Source organism: Pseudorca crassidens, chromosome 3 (genome assembly GCF_039906515.1).
Source record: "Pseudorca crassidens isolate mPseCra1 chromosome 3, mPseCra1.hap1, whole genome shotgun sequence".
Classification (NCBI taxonomy): Eukaryota; Metazoa; Chordata; class Mammalia; order Artiodactyla; family Delphinidae; genus Pseudorca; species Pseudorca crassidens.
The window spans coordinates 22,596,780-22,612,511 of NC_090298.1; the positions used below are offsets into that span (position 1 = coordinate 22,596,780).

The 15,732-nt window shown below is 34.9% G+C and overlaps 1 protein-coding gene across 1 annotated transcript in view; it reads right to left on the reverse strand.

Moving 5' to 3' along the window:
* Positions 1-15,732, reverse strand: part of CDH9 (cadherin 9) — a 123,245-nt gene that overhangs the window by 78,057 nt on the left and 29,456 nt on the right. The window contains exon 2 of the mRNA XM_067730436.1: positions 1,909-2,185. Coding sequence (XP_067586537.1) covers positions 1,909-2,136 — 228 coding nt within the window. The 5' untranslated portion in view covers positions 2,137-2,185. The remainder of the gene's footprint in view (positions 1-1,908; positions 2,186-15,732) is intronic.

Below are 15,732 nucleotides of genomic sequence, written 5' to 3' on the forward strand. Positions count from 1 at the left end.
CATATGAAAGTTCAAGAGAGAGAGTCATCCCACCATTTGATAATCAAATATAAACCAGATTCCTAACGATTTGGCAACTGGTGTTTCTGTTTCCCATCATTTTAGTTAACACCTACACCAGTACTATCCAGTTGTAACCAAGAGTTTCATGAATGTTAGAATTCTCTTCCAGTTCAGAATTCTATGATTATACTTTGGATAATTTCAGCTATGGAATAGTAAACGTTTTGGAATTAAAACTATGAAAAAATGAGAGCTAATTCTGTAAAAAAGATACCTTATTGAATTTAGATGGTGACTATTTATAGGCAGTTCGACAATTGCACTTAGCAAATCAAGTACAAATACATACCTCTGGGACTTCCCTCGTGGTCCAGTGGTTAAGATTCTGTGCTTCCAAAGCAGGGGGGGCGCGGGTTTGATCCCTGGTCAGGGAACTAAGATCCCACGTGACGCGTGAAGTGGCCAAATAATTTTTTAAAAATACATATCTTTTAACTAAAATGTATTGGTCAATTAAGTTGATATTTCAGAATTATTGTATGAATACTGTTTCCTTTAGAATTAATAAATACTATCTCTGTAAATTTATCTCTTCATGTAATAAATATGTTTTAACAACCAGATATTAAAATACTTAAATCTGCTCAGTTCTCAATAATTATAGACATGTGAGCAATCGATTATTAATCCATGATAGCTATGGATTTTTCAAGATCTAGATCTAATGTGTAAAAAATCAATTGCATATGAAGTTTCTCTAACAGAATAGTAGGAGACTTTGCTATGCTTCTTGTTAAATTTAATTCTTCTCTTGAGCAGTATTACTATTCTGCCCAAGTAATTCAGTCACATGTGTCTGTTCAAATTACTGTGAAACTACATGGCAATTGTTATTACTTTGTAATCTTCCTGAGTAAGAACCAAAGGTGTCCCTTATTATAGAAAACAGACTTAGTAAACTTCAGTTTGCATTATTGTGAAAACAAAAAATTGCTCTTCATTTCAACACTTCTGACTTTTCTCTCTTATATTGCAAACATCTGAAATGACATAAAATATTCTACAGTATTTCCTTATAAAAAATCCTGATAATTCATCCTCTTGGTCCTTTGGTACACCCTGACACTGAAAGCAAATTGATCATCCCAGATTTGTGCTCCACCCACGGTGAATTTGTACAAGAGAGTTTAACACAGATTCACATCCCATGCTGTGTGTAAAAACATCTCAGCATGTTTGGGTGTTTCATAGTAGTGGTCTGACTTCATCCCATTAGACTAACATTTGTGTAGATGTGTGCGTGTGTGTACGCATGTATATTTGTGTTTCTTTGGCCATATGTAATCCCACCACCTTGGATTTATCCACGTGCAATTTTTAATTTTTTACTAGCACTTCCTACCTACAGACCCAGCTCCCTCCACAATCCTAGAAAATATCAGAAATTTGGAGTTAAGAAATCTTAATGACATTTTAATTTAACTTTTTTGATAAATTATTCATCAGCAAAGACCAATACGTTTTGTTAACTTTTGGTATATTGCAATTGCATTTTGCTTTGCTTCATATAACACAGTTATTATTTACCCATAACTTTAAATTTCAAAGAAAGTTTTTTTTAATCATTTAGGTGCACACGCATAATATTAAATCATATCTAGCTGATTAATAAGGAATTAAGTCCACAAATTAGTTTTTTTATTTTGAGGCTTACTATGGTTACTGACCTAAACTAACTACCTGAATAAATCACATTCCCCACGCTAACCTACCGAAAGAATTTACATGATGCCTTCTGCACATCGCCATTTGTCAAATATTTTAAAATAATCATTAGTGATGTGGAAAGCTGCTGTAAAAAATAACTATCACTTTCAGCTTCTAGACTTATATAAAAATTCTTACCTTGCCTACATATTGTGTGTCTGTACCTGTGTACTCTTCCAACAAGAAGAATTGATTCCACATCCAGCCACGCTTGGTGCGATGTAGCGTTTTACCATCATCTTGTGTCAGACCCACTATCCTTTCACTTGGTAAATCACTGTTAGCTTTTTCTTGAAATGGGATAGCATCAATTGTATGAAACATATAGGTCCAGATGAATAGTGGTAGGCAGTGATAAGTCCTCATTATCTGCGGCTTCAGCAGGAAATCAAATTCAGTGTACTGTCTGTTTCCCCTGAAAAGTAGCGTGAGAAAAATGGTTTATTAGGTTGTGTTTCATTTTCACATAACTTGTAAACTATAAAACTTTTCTGAATGTTATTTAAATGTTATAAATAATATATCATTAATACATTATTTTTCCATGTTACATCAGTGAACTGTCATTAAAAACTCATATCATACAGATAAGTAGGGAGACATATATAATACAAATAAATTAAATAGGAATTTAACAGCTGACTTTACTACCACTGTATTACAGCATGTAAATGTGAATATATTAGTAATTTAAATATTCATTATTTTGAAAAGATAAGTTCCAAAATACACCAAAGATCATATCAAGTGTTCCTAAAGTCCTCAAGACTAATAAAAGTAGAATATTTATTAATATATACATATATATGAATAAGAACACTGTTTTCTGTTAACAATCTACCAACTTTTGCAAGCTGTTCTCCACCTCTTCCTCTTCTTCTCCTCCTCCTTATTCTTCTCTAATACGTTGAGATGTTGCCTCAGGGCAAATTAAATGATACCAAATATACTTTGGATTGTGTCTAGCATTACCTAGCACTGTACCACGTTGATCCTTTACAATCAATAACATTTTTTCCCAAAAATCAGTTGAGTAAGTCACTCAAATTTATTTGAGACTGAGGAGAACATGCTCTCCTCATGTTCAGGAACATTTTACCTTATAATTAAAAACAACATCACATATATTTCCTAAAATAATAAAAATAACAGAGCACACAAAATTGGTATTGCAAAATTAGATATGAGGTCTTACCTATGGGATAATTGATCCAGAATTTTGAAATAAACAATGTTTTTCTATTGAGATAGTAAGTTGATTCTTCTTGAAGTAAAAATAATTCATTGGGTATTTCAAATTTAATTTTATTTATTAGTAAATTTGTTTAATTAGTAAGGGATTTAATCTAGAAGATGTGAGATATTGCTGCTGATGTTAATGATTTGATAAGCAATAAAAACCCATCTCCAACTAGTGTAGGCAAAAAAAAAAAGAATTCATTGGATTATAATATCAAGTTGTGGAAAGGAAAGAATGAAAGGAGTATAGAAGCAACTGGGCATTTCCTGCTTATGAAAACTAGAATTAGGGGCTTGAGTACTTGAGCTCTCTCTCTCTCTCTCTCTCTCTTCTCTCTGGCTTTGACCTAAGCCTTCTCAACCTGATGAAATATACAAATACATGAAGTTCAGATTTAACATCATCCAATCCAGAAAGCAACTGATAGTCTTTTCTGTCTTGAGTTTAAAAAATTCTGGAAATGGACTCTAATTTACATGGCTAAGGCCAGATGTCCAATGCTGGACCATGTATCTGTGGATTCAGTTGCAGTTATCAAGTCATAAAGGTCAAATATAAGCATCTAGCTTGGCTTTATCCCTTATTATCTGAGACTTTTGGATATTTACTCACATCATTATGTTTCAACTACTTCTTGTATAAAAAGAGAATAATCAATACCTGATTCACAAGGTATTGTTATTAATTTTACTTGAACTTTTATCACAAAGTCATAGTTATTTGTAACACAAAGATTTATTTAATTTTTACAGCAGCATATACCTGTGAGAAAACTGAGGTGTGAGGAATTTAAGTAATTTGACAAAGGTCATACAGATAGTAAGTGTTGGAGCTAGTTTTTAGATCCACAGCTTTAAACAATATTTTTTACATAAGATAATACATGTAGCTTATAGTACATTAGCATAGTGCTAGCATACAAATTCTCAACATGTTAGTGTTTTCATTAGCAACATCATCATCGCCATTATCAGCCATGTTTGCTTCCAATATAGTCATATATATGTATTAATCTATCACCAACATAACAGAGTAAATAATGGATGCTTGCTATTGGTACAGAGCTATTAGCTTGTCCAGCTATATGTACCCTAGTTTCCATACCTATTATTAAAAAAAATGTTCTTACTTAACAAAATACACATATGTGGCCACAAATCTCTCATTCGGAATGAGAGAAATCAAAGTCACATTATTGTCTTTTACTCTGAAATCTTGGGCAATGATAATTATTTTTGATGGGAGAAATTTTCACATATTGAGGTATGAGGAAGTCATTCTGGCTTATACATTGTTTAACTTGAACTTTATGCTAATTAAAAGAGTGTATCCATGGCTTATTGAGCATGCATTGTACATCTGCTTTAACCATTTAAGAAAAGAGGGCATTTAAAAACCAAAATGGAGTAATTGTGGTTCAGTCATCCAAACTGGAGATGCGTGGCCATTGAGGACATGGTTTTAGACACTTTCCTGCGTCACTGAGAACTTGAATTTCCTAAACTGTATCAGACTCAAGGACACCACCCGCATTCTCTAAACAACATCTCCTAGCAGCTGCAACATTATGATCTCAAGGTCTCTCCTTGAAATTATGCAACCATTTTGGACCCCAACCAATCCTTGATTAACAAGGATTGTTGTTCTTGATAGCTCCAATTCTAATTCTTGACAAACAGCTTATGTAATTTTTTAATGTATAAAGGTTTTTGCCCTTGTAAGCCTCCTTCATTTCATAGTCTGGCGGAACACAATTCAAGTTCTTGAATCTATGTCTTTCGGGCTAAAGTCCTCAGCTTGGCCCAAATAAAACTCTTTTTATTCTTATTATAGATTGTTTATTGATTTTTCCATCAACATCCTTATTTTAGATTGTTTATTGATTATTTCCGTCAACTTTATGTGGCTATTACCAATCCTGTAAACTACTGGAAACTGGTAAATTTAACCACAACCTGTAAAACTCTGAAATAAATGTCAGAACACTACAATGTCAAATAATGCTTACAAAAGTGTAATGGAAAAGTAATATCTAATGACCAGTAGATTAGAATATGCCTGCATTTTATTGATCAGGGATGGTGCAGTAGAAAATGAGCAGCCAGAGAATCTCAAGAATAACTGTTAATTCACTTTGATGAAATACAACAAATTCCTTAGTTGACTACACTGGGTAACCTGGTTTCTTCCCACTGGGAAATTTCCTTTGGCCATCGTCCTTGCTGATGACACTTGCAAGAGAAATTGAAGAGCATTCTTCATTTCCTGTGGCCTGTTCTATGATGTCCACTTTGGGTAGAATGTAAGCCTTTAAGCGAAAAGTTTAGCTGTATATTAGATGGAGCCAGAGACTTAGGCAGAGACCAGGATCCCATAGGCCACTATAAGCTATAGTAAGAAATTTGTTTTCGTTTCCAGTGCAAGCAGTTGGAAGACTTTAACATGCCATGTTTAGAAAAGATCAATCTGGCTACAGATCAGAAAATAGGTTAGAGGATAGGAAAGGCTTTGGTTAAGGGGGAGACAGTTAAAGTCATCACTGCAGGGCAGAGAGAGATGATGATGGCTCATAGAGAAGTTTGAAGTGGACACTGTTATTCTACTCAGGTTTCCTTTGATTCTTTAATATGGGCAACACACACACACACACACACACACACACACACACACACACACACACACACACACACACACACACACACACACTGCATGCACTACAATTTTTGTATGCTTTGCTTCTAATGGCCTGCACCTGCAACTCTTTGAAGGCCTTCCCTTGGCTACTGGAGCCACTTTGCTCACAGGCACAGAGAGCCTAAATGCCTGCAAGTTTACAGTTGTCTCCCTTGGAATCCCTGAGCCATTGTCTAACAGGTACAGAAGTATTAAAACCAACATGTTATTTGCATCCCAGAGCTCCCCTAAAGAATCATGCTGGGCTTCCCTGGTGACACAGTGATTGAGAATCCGCCTGCCAATGCAGGGGACATGGATTTGATCCCTGGTCCGGGAAGATCCCACATGCCGCAGAGCAACTAAGCCCGTGTACCACAACTACTGAGCCTGCACTCTAGAGCCCACGAGCCACAACTGCTGAGGGCGTGTGCCACAAATACTGAAGCCTGAACACCTAAAGCCCATGCTCCTCAACAAGAGAAGCCACCACAATGAGAAGCCCGTGCACGGCAACGAAGAGTAGCCCCTGCTCTCCACAACTAGAGAAAGCCTACGTGCAGCAACGAAGACTCAATGCAGCCAAAAATAAAATAAATAAATAAATTTATTAAAAAAAAGAAAAAAAGATTCATGCTGAGGCTGGAACTGACTGAAATTATACTCTCACTTGGATTCTTCTTCCTGTCTTGCTTTCGCACTCTCTCCCTCACTTCCTGACCTAGAAGCAATCTGTTAACCTATCACTGGCACCCAAATCCTTGCCTCAAGGTCTGTTTCTGAGGAACCAGACCTAAGACCAGAGTAAGATCTTCATAGTCAATATTCAGAAAAGGAAATACTACTTTCTCATGTATTGATTATAAAGGATTAAATAAAGGAGAAATAAAATATAACTCCTAGATTATTAGTTTGTGAACTAGGTAGATGATTATTTTTTATTTTATTTATTTTTTTTGCGGTACGCGGGCCTCTCACTGCTGTGGCCTCTCCCGTTGCGGAGCACAGGCTCCGGACGCGCAGGCTCAGCGGCCATGGCTCACGGGCCCAGCCGCTCCGCGGCATGTGGGATCTTCCTGGACCGGGGCACGAACCCGTGTCCCCTGCATCGGCAGGCGGACTCCCGACCACTGTGCCACCAGGGAAGCCTGATTGAGTTATTTTTGAGTGTCATTTATATCAGGGGAAAAGAAAATCTATTAGAAAAATAAAGAATCATTTTTCTTCTTGTTTTTGGTCAAAATGAAGTCATTTTTATACTGCTACTACTAACATTTCAGATAATTAACAATAGGAAGCACAGTGATCCACTGGTCTACTCATTTTATGTAATTTAATTTATATATTTATGGCAACCTTTTAAAATAGATCCTTTTATAATCCTTCATATCCCTCATATTATTATAAGGAAACTGAGGCACAGAGAGGTTAAATGACTGCACAAGTTCATATAAATAGCAACAGAAAGATTGAAAATTAAATCTAGGCACTCCCTTGCACTTGGGCTCTACTACTCTAGAAATAGCTTACTAACATCTGTGATGCTGGCAACCAACATTTATTCTAACTTGCCTTCTGTGTTGTAGGCACTGTGCTAAGTCTTTTTTCAGACACCGTTTCTTTAACACTCCTTGTAACAATATTATAAGGAACGTATGACCATATTAGAAAGAGGGGTAAACTGGAGTTGAAGTAACTTGCTAAAATCACAGAATGGCAGGCACCTGTGGGAAAGTGGAAGGCATCCAGGATTTGAATTCTGTCAGACTGATGTCAGTGCTCCTGATATTAATTGTACTGCTGTTAAGTAATATTCCTCCGTATTCACCCACCTGGAAGCCGCCTTCAGGAGCTTTACGTGCTTGCCCAGATAAAGTTTTTTGCCTTACTTATACTCTGACCTTGAACAATCTTACCTGGCTCATCCATAGTCAACTCCTCATTATTTTCAGTTTCTATATCATATTTTGCTTTCTTGCAAAGTCTTCCATAACAACATTTTCAAAAAGAGCTTACCCAACTTCAGTCTCTACTGATTTCTTTCATACCATCCATTTATTTCCTTCATATAATTTACAGTGATTTTAATTATACCTTTCATTTAGTGGATTATGTTTGTTGACTGTTTCCTTTAGTTATAATGTAACTTGTATGGTGGTGAGATATTTTGTAAATCACTGTGTCCTACATGAAACAATTATTGACATGCCATAGGTAATTAAAAATGTATTTGTAAAATTAATTGGTTAGTTGATTCATGCCTAAAATGGATAATCCTAATTTGAGCCTGGGATCACATATGAGATTGACAGTATTCAGTTGCAAAAGCAAGCTGTTAGAGATATGGAAAGAGTTTAACTGGGAGGAAATGTGCCTTTTAAAAGAGTTCTGGTGTTTTTTCTAACAAATGAAATACAGTCTGCAGTGAAGTAAGAGTAATAATCATAAAAGTTCGCATAACATGGGATTAAGTATGAACTTCACAAAGTGATTGGTATAAATTATACAGTGTTTTAACAGTGAAGCCCTTTTATTAAATACCTTCATTTTCCTCATAATTCTAGGCATAATTCTTTCACCTTTAGGAAAAATTAGTGTATCCCTCCCGGGCCAATTTAACACCTATACATTCCTCAGCTCTTAGACAAAAGTGCACATTATAAAGGATTTTTGTTGCATTTGTTTTTAAAGTTAGCAAGCTCTTATCCCATAGGGTTTATTAAAAATTCTTCATATCCTTTATTAATTCAATAGCAACAAGCTGATTACTAATTTTTTCTATGGTTAATTATCTCTATCAGCCTTAAATGCTCTGCATTTTAATCACATGTTTTGTTGATAAATAAATACCATCGGATGCATTATGAAGTGTAATATTTTAAGTTTGGTTTAATTTTGATTTTGTAATCAGGGAATTCACTTGAATCTTGTTAACTTTAAAAACTGAAAATTATTTTATTATAATTCCCTTGTTCTCTTAATTATATTTCAATTGCATTTGTGAAAAATGACTGTTGGCTATTTGTGAACCAAGAAAAAATGTAAATTACTGTAATTAAATAGGATGTTCAGCATATAAAATCCACATCCAAAATTGAATTATATCATTATTTCTTATCACTATAGTTTAAACTCAGATAAAGAATTTTCATTATCCCAATCATGTTTTTCAGGCAAAGTTTCTCAGATAAAATGTACATACAAAACATGTGTATGTGATTGATTTTAATATATTATCACTTTAAGATTTGTAGTCAACAAAGTACTTCCACATACATTAACGTATTTATCAAAAAAAAAATAACTTCTGGGCTATAGGCATATTTTCTGAATCCTTTTCCAGATGAGATATATAAGGTTTGGAGAGATAAGAAAGCTATTTGTGATTACGCAGTTATTTTGTGGATTTGACAAAAGGCATACATATGTTGTTTGATCTTTCCAACACACTATTGTATTTTTTTATACTGTTTGGTGAGATAAGTCTGAAATTTCAGCTAGTTAAATGACACATATACAAAGAATCAATTCTGTGAATATGAACAGACACCAAAATTACAAGTCTTTTAAGTCTTGTAATCAAGGAACTATTTAGGGATGTATGTTTTAACATATCTATTTTTCATAGTAATTGATAATTCTTACATTTATTATATAAATATATGTGTATATATATGAAATTGATCATTTTTTGTTATATTTATTTAATTTATATATAAGTTTGCTAAAATAATTTACTGATATTTTTGGAAGAATTTCATGTCCAATTATTATCACATTATAATTTGGGATTCTATCTTTATCTAACTAAATGTGATAAAACTATTTCAAGAAAAACAGACATTAATGGAATAAATATGAGCTGCCAGCTTTCTATAAGCATCCTTAATAGTTTCCACCACTAAACTAAACTTCAAAAATTTAGCTTAAGGTCTTCTCCAGAAATCTGAGAGTGTAAACCGGTGTCAGCAGAGAAGCTCTACAACAGGTTTTGCCAATATCCTACCAAAATAACAATAATAACATTATACATAACAGAATATAAATATATACATATAAGATTATAGAATATAAAGACATGTAAACAACTTATTGCCAGCAACTGAGAAAAATAAACACTGTAAGAAAAGTGGAGCTAGATTAAACAATAAATAATGGTGGATGATTCTCTATGATTTATGGAAAACATATCACTTTCAAACAAAAAGAGTTAGGCAAAGCAGGTTTTTTCCCAGTATCAGTCCCCTGAATGGGAATCAAGGGGTCAAAACTTCCCTAAGACCCTCTATTACAAAGATGCCCCCTTTGTAGTTGGCCAAGATACTACTATATCTATTCAATTAAGGCACCCCCTATAATACAACAGGACAAAGAAAAAATGGGACACATTAGGGGGTATTATTTTGGACATATTTTAATTTGGAGATATACCTTATAAGTGAATCATCTTAGGGTCAGCGATGGAAAAACTATTAGGAGAGAGCTATGTTCACAATTTCTTTAAGAAGGTTGGCTATCAAGGCATTATTGATGTAGGGAACAAGTGGAATTTGATATTATCACAAATGGGGATATTTTTAGTCTGTGTGTTCTGAAACTCTGGAAACTGGACAAAAAGTTTTTCAAGTTGGTGTGGCAAAATGACATAATATGCAGCATGAAATTGGGCTATAATAAAACTAGGGGGACTGCACACCATTTTATTAGCGTAAGCACATGCAGTTACACTTTCATCTGATGGAAAAAACAAAGCACAACAGAGAGTCTATGAAGATGTAGGAAATCAGATAAAGAGAAGGCTTTCCACAGGAAAAAATAATTAAGCTAGTACAGAAGTTAAAGTTTCCCAGTCTCAACACTTCTCGTAGTCTGTGAGCCACTTGTTTTTCTCTTCCTGCACCTTAAATTTCTGCTCTTACTTTTTAAATTCACCAATAAAGAGTGAGAAACCCTAGGCCCCCACTCTCGACCCCAGTAAAAATAGAACCCCAGACCCATGCACTAGTTATCGCGCTCTCTCTCTCTCTGTCTCTCTCTCCAGCTCCTCCTCCCCAAGACCTACATGTGTGCTCCTAGGTGTGCCATGTGCTTTCCAGGAGTTGTGAGTAATAAACCTTCGGGTTTTTTTCCCCAGAGTTTTCTGATGGTTATTGCTGAGGGTGTTTTGCAATGATAAGAAACACAAGGACTTGTCTAGCCACGACATTGCTTATCAGTAGGCTCAGACTAGCACAAAATGTAGATCAATGGGTAAACAAATTGTGGTATACCTATATAATATTATTCAGTGATAAAAAGAAATGAGCTATCAAGTCACACACACACAAAAACGAGGAAACTAAAATGCATAGTGCTAAGTGAAAAACTAAAATGCATATTTCAAGTTCGATAAAGCTAGATAATGATTCAAACACTATGACAATCTTGAAAAGGCAAAAGTATAGAGACAATAGAAAGATCAGTGGTTGCAGTGGTTTGAGAGGAAGATAGTAGGGATGAATAGGTGAACAAAGATGAACTTTAAAGCAGTGAATTCTGTATGATACTGGTTATATGACATTATACATTTGCCAAAACCCATACAGTGTTACAGCACAGAATAAACTTTAATATATGCACATTAAAAGAAAAAATCATTTAGGAATTGGGGACTGGAGAGGTGAGGTCCAAGAAGGAATGCAGACTACTTACAAGATAATCTAACTTTAAAATTGTATGACACAACCTGAGTGAAATGAGGAGGAGGGAAAGGTACTGCCCTAAATAACTCTGGAAATGAGTCAAGTCTCTAAGACTAAATGGAAAGAAATTACATGTATGTACTGCATTCTAGTTAATAAAGTTGTTTCTTCTGAGGATATAGGTTAACAATTATGCTGTTCTACATTTATACTGAAATTGAATAAGTAAATGGATGACAGATATTGGGAGTTACATTTCTTGCTGCTGTTGTGAGAATTTACAGATAAGCAAGGGGAGGAAGACAGCCTGATCCATGTGGTAATGGATTAGAGTTGGAGAAGTCAATGAAAACTCATGTACTTTAATATAATTACAGATGGCTATATATTGAAATATTTATAGATATGTGTATACGTACAAGGTAGTCTACACACATATGTATTCCTTGCTCTGTTAGCTGAGATGAGCTAGCAGCAATACCATCCAGTACCAGTGAACTCACCTAGCATCCAGATCTTTGTTTCTAATACCATTTTCTAATTAAAGGAACCAGGGCTCCTTGGAGAAATGTCTGATTCTAGGACTAGAGCAGGAAATGTACAAGATGAGGCAGTAGCATCTTATAGTGCCAGAAGCAGTGAAGCAGTGTTTAACACACACACACACACACACACACACACACACCCCTAAAACACTACACCATCCCTTTAACCCTGACCACACTCTCCATTAAGTCCTTCCCAATCATTCAGTATGTCATCTGTTTCCTGAAAATATCCTGACAGAAACACTGGGGAAAATGTAAAAATGAACTAAATGTCTAAGACTAGGAAAAAGGTAAATAAATCATGCAATTTGTATGTAATATGAGGACATATCATGAAGTCAACAAAAAAATCCACGTAGTAATTCTTTCACCAGATATATATAAAGTGCCTACTCTTTTTCTAGACATTTTTCTAGTTGAACAGAATAGCAGTTTCTTTAAGGAGTTTATATTCTAGGAATGTGTTGTACATTTATAACAAGAGAGTGTTTATGCCACATTCCTGAATAGGTTACTGACATTATAAGTCATTTATTGAATAATACTTAATCTATCAGGAAAATGAAAGAAAAATTTATATTTCAAATTTTTAATCAGTGGAGAAAGGTGTAAATGGATTTTCTACCTGTGGTTTCATGTCAGCTTTCAGTGTCAAAAATGAGCATCAGAGCCTGTCAGATGCAAGTTAATGAATGTCCCACATGCATCAGCCTACACTGTTTCTCATTTAACAGAGAGCACATAGTGCTAAAAATTGTCCATATTTAAAACTGTATTTGATTTGACATAGCTTTTTTCCTGAGTTAGCTCTAGAAAGCAATAGTTCAGACCAAACTGTTGGCCAGCTTATGTCTTAGGGTGGAGCAGGAGAGCATGGGAACAAGTGGGTGGGTTGTAGGATGTGCTTGGCAGTACCGAGGAGAGGAGGGTAAATTAAATAGCTATGAAAGGGCAAATTACAAAACAAATATGCAAGCATTTATAATAATTACCACAGTACAGATGACAAGTTAATATTATTATCAAAAATCAAGAGAGTATTATGGATTTTAAACAAGAATTTTAACTTTTTTGTTTCATGAATCTTTCTGTCAGTCTGATGACAGAATAATATTTTTAATGCATGAATTAAGAAATAAGATATATAGTATTAAAAAGGAAATCAATTTTATTAAAATATAGCTATCAAATTATTTTTAGAAACTGGTTGTTATAAAATAATACCTATGCTTCTTAAGTAATGCAATAAATAACAAGACCTAGTAGCAGATCTGATTAGTTCCAAAACTTCTGTAGATGGATACCCATAAACATAATTTGGGGATATGTTAAACTTCAATTAGAGATTAGTACAGATATTAATGTAATGTTTCTCAGTTTAAATTTATGGACTCCATGTTTCAAAATAAAAGGGACTTAAAATTTGAAAAAAAAATGTATTTACGTTGACATTGTAGATGTAGGCAGAAGAGTGGAATGAACAGTAAATACGGAGAGAGGGATAGGGGTTAATATCCTGAGTGTGTCACTGTTTTAATGAGCTTAGGTGAGTTTATTAACTAGACTTTATTTTCATCATATCTAGAATGGGAATCATAAGCTTACCTTAACAGGAGATATAATAATTAAATAAAATCATGTGTATAAAAAGAATTTGAAATATAGTACATCCATGACACATAATTAAAGTCTTCCTTTCCTTCAAAGTAACCTATTGATTAGGTCGTTATATAATTATATTCTATTACTGTGCAATAAAACATTATGCATTTGCCTAGAAAACTATAATGAGATTTGAGAGGGTTGTAACTATTACATTAACCATTTTACAGGCATAAGCACATCCCTGGTTTACCCTAAGTGCTAATCTGGAATCTGTAGTAGTAGACTCTATTGTGTTCCATGCTGATCTCATTTACCATGTTAACCTACTTACCAGCCAGCTGCTCTGAGGTTTGCCTGCTAAGTGCCTATAGCCTCTCCCTTCTTCTGAGAATTTTTCTGGACTGATGAGAACCACTAAACTAGGGTGTTTTCTTCCACTTTCTCTCTCCTGATTCATTCCCTATTTACAGTTTCCTCCTGAGAAGCACGTTTTCAGTCAATCACCTGTACTCAAATCCAAGTCTCAGTCTGATTCTAGAGAATTACCTAAGATTATCTATATGGTCCGAATGAGCATTGGGTCTGTTAGAAGGGAGCCATTCACCTATTCTTCAAATATTTGTCTGGTGCCTACTATTGCCAGGCATATAGCACACTTCAGGTGCTTGGGATACAAACAAAACATGCAGAAAGAGAAACACTATACAATAAACACAATAAATATGAAAAACATATAGTAGAAAGTATTCAGTGCTATTGAAAAAAAAACTTAGAGCAATACGGTGGGATGTGAATATAGGGGCTGGGCAGGGGAAGGGAAGTGAAATCCCAGGTTGGTCTCATTGAGAAAGCATTGAGTAAATACTTGAAGAAAGGGGAGCCATCCAATTAGATATGTGGGGGATGTTCTTTCAGTCATAGTAAAAGCTAGATCAAGGGTCCTACAGCAATAGAGTGCCTGGTTTGTTTCAGTTGTGTCTATCTGATAGAAGTAAGTGAGGGAGAGAGTATAGGAGAAGCAGGACAGAGCAACTGAAGGAGTGGTGCGTGGAGAGGGTTCTTGTAGCCCAGAGAGGAAAGTGTATGAAGGAGGAGGTAGTGACATCAAACCAAGTGATCAAAACTATGGGGACTGGAAGTTGACCATTGGATTGAAACCATAACCTTCACTATGTAATTAATATATTGCAGTGCTTTTATGAACAAATATAGACTGTCTTTTACCATTCAAGTGGTCTCTAAATGTTCAAAAAATCAAATGGTCTAGCTTTTAATTCCTAGAAGATGCTACAATCTCTCTTAGTGACGAATACATTTGCAAATGTTCTAATATCTGTCATGATTTCATTTTTCTGTAGAGTCAGCCTTGAAAACTGTTCAAATATTAAGATTCGGATTCTTACAGGTCACTGTTTGAAGCATGACCTCTGGCTCTTTCAAGTCCTAGCTAGGTGACCCTGAACGTGTTATTTAATCATTGGTTCCCTGGTTGCCTTGATGTGCCTGTTGTATTGTTGCCTTTTTTAGTGTTTTGAGTTAAACTGCTTGATACACATAAAATAAATAGAATAATGCCTGACTATACTAGTTTGAATGGGTTAGTTAATACAGTGATAACATTATATTAAAACAATAATGTATATTTCTCACACACACAGCAAGTTTATCATAGGTCAGCTAGTGAAGGTCGTTCTACCTCATCTTTATCAGAATTTCAGGCTGAGGGAGACATGCTCCAATCTCTGCTTCTACCTTTGCCAAGGCAGGAAAAAAATAACTTTGGCATTTGGTCAATTCCATTAACTTTTCATTGACCAAATCAGGTTGCTTTGTCTAACTTCAAAGGTATTGGTGAAGTACCTTCCTACAAAACACTCAGAAATATTTGGCAAATAACAAGGATGATCATTATAATTAAAGCCCTAGCTACCAAATATAAGGCTGATTCTTCCTCCTGGAGAAAAATATACCAAAATACAACTCACAGGTCACATGCAGACTTGTCATGAAGTTCAAATTGAGGGATTGTACAAAGGGGATAGCGTGCAGTAGTCTGTACATCAAGTCTAGATGAAGTGTCACATGACCTGAGACCTATGAACTAAAATAGTATATCTATTCCCCACACATGCAACAAATAGGTTGAGACAGGGGCAATATAAACATAATGCTTTTCTTCTGAAATCCATGGCAATTTTGAAATCAGGTTTGCATA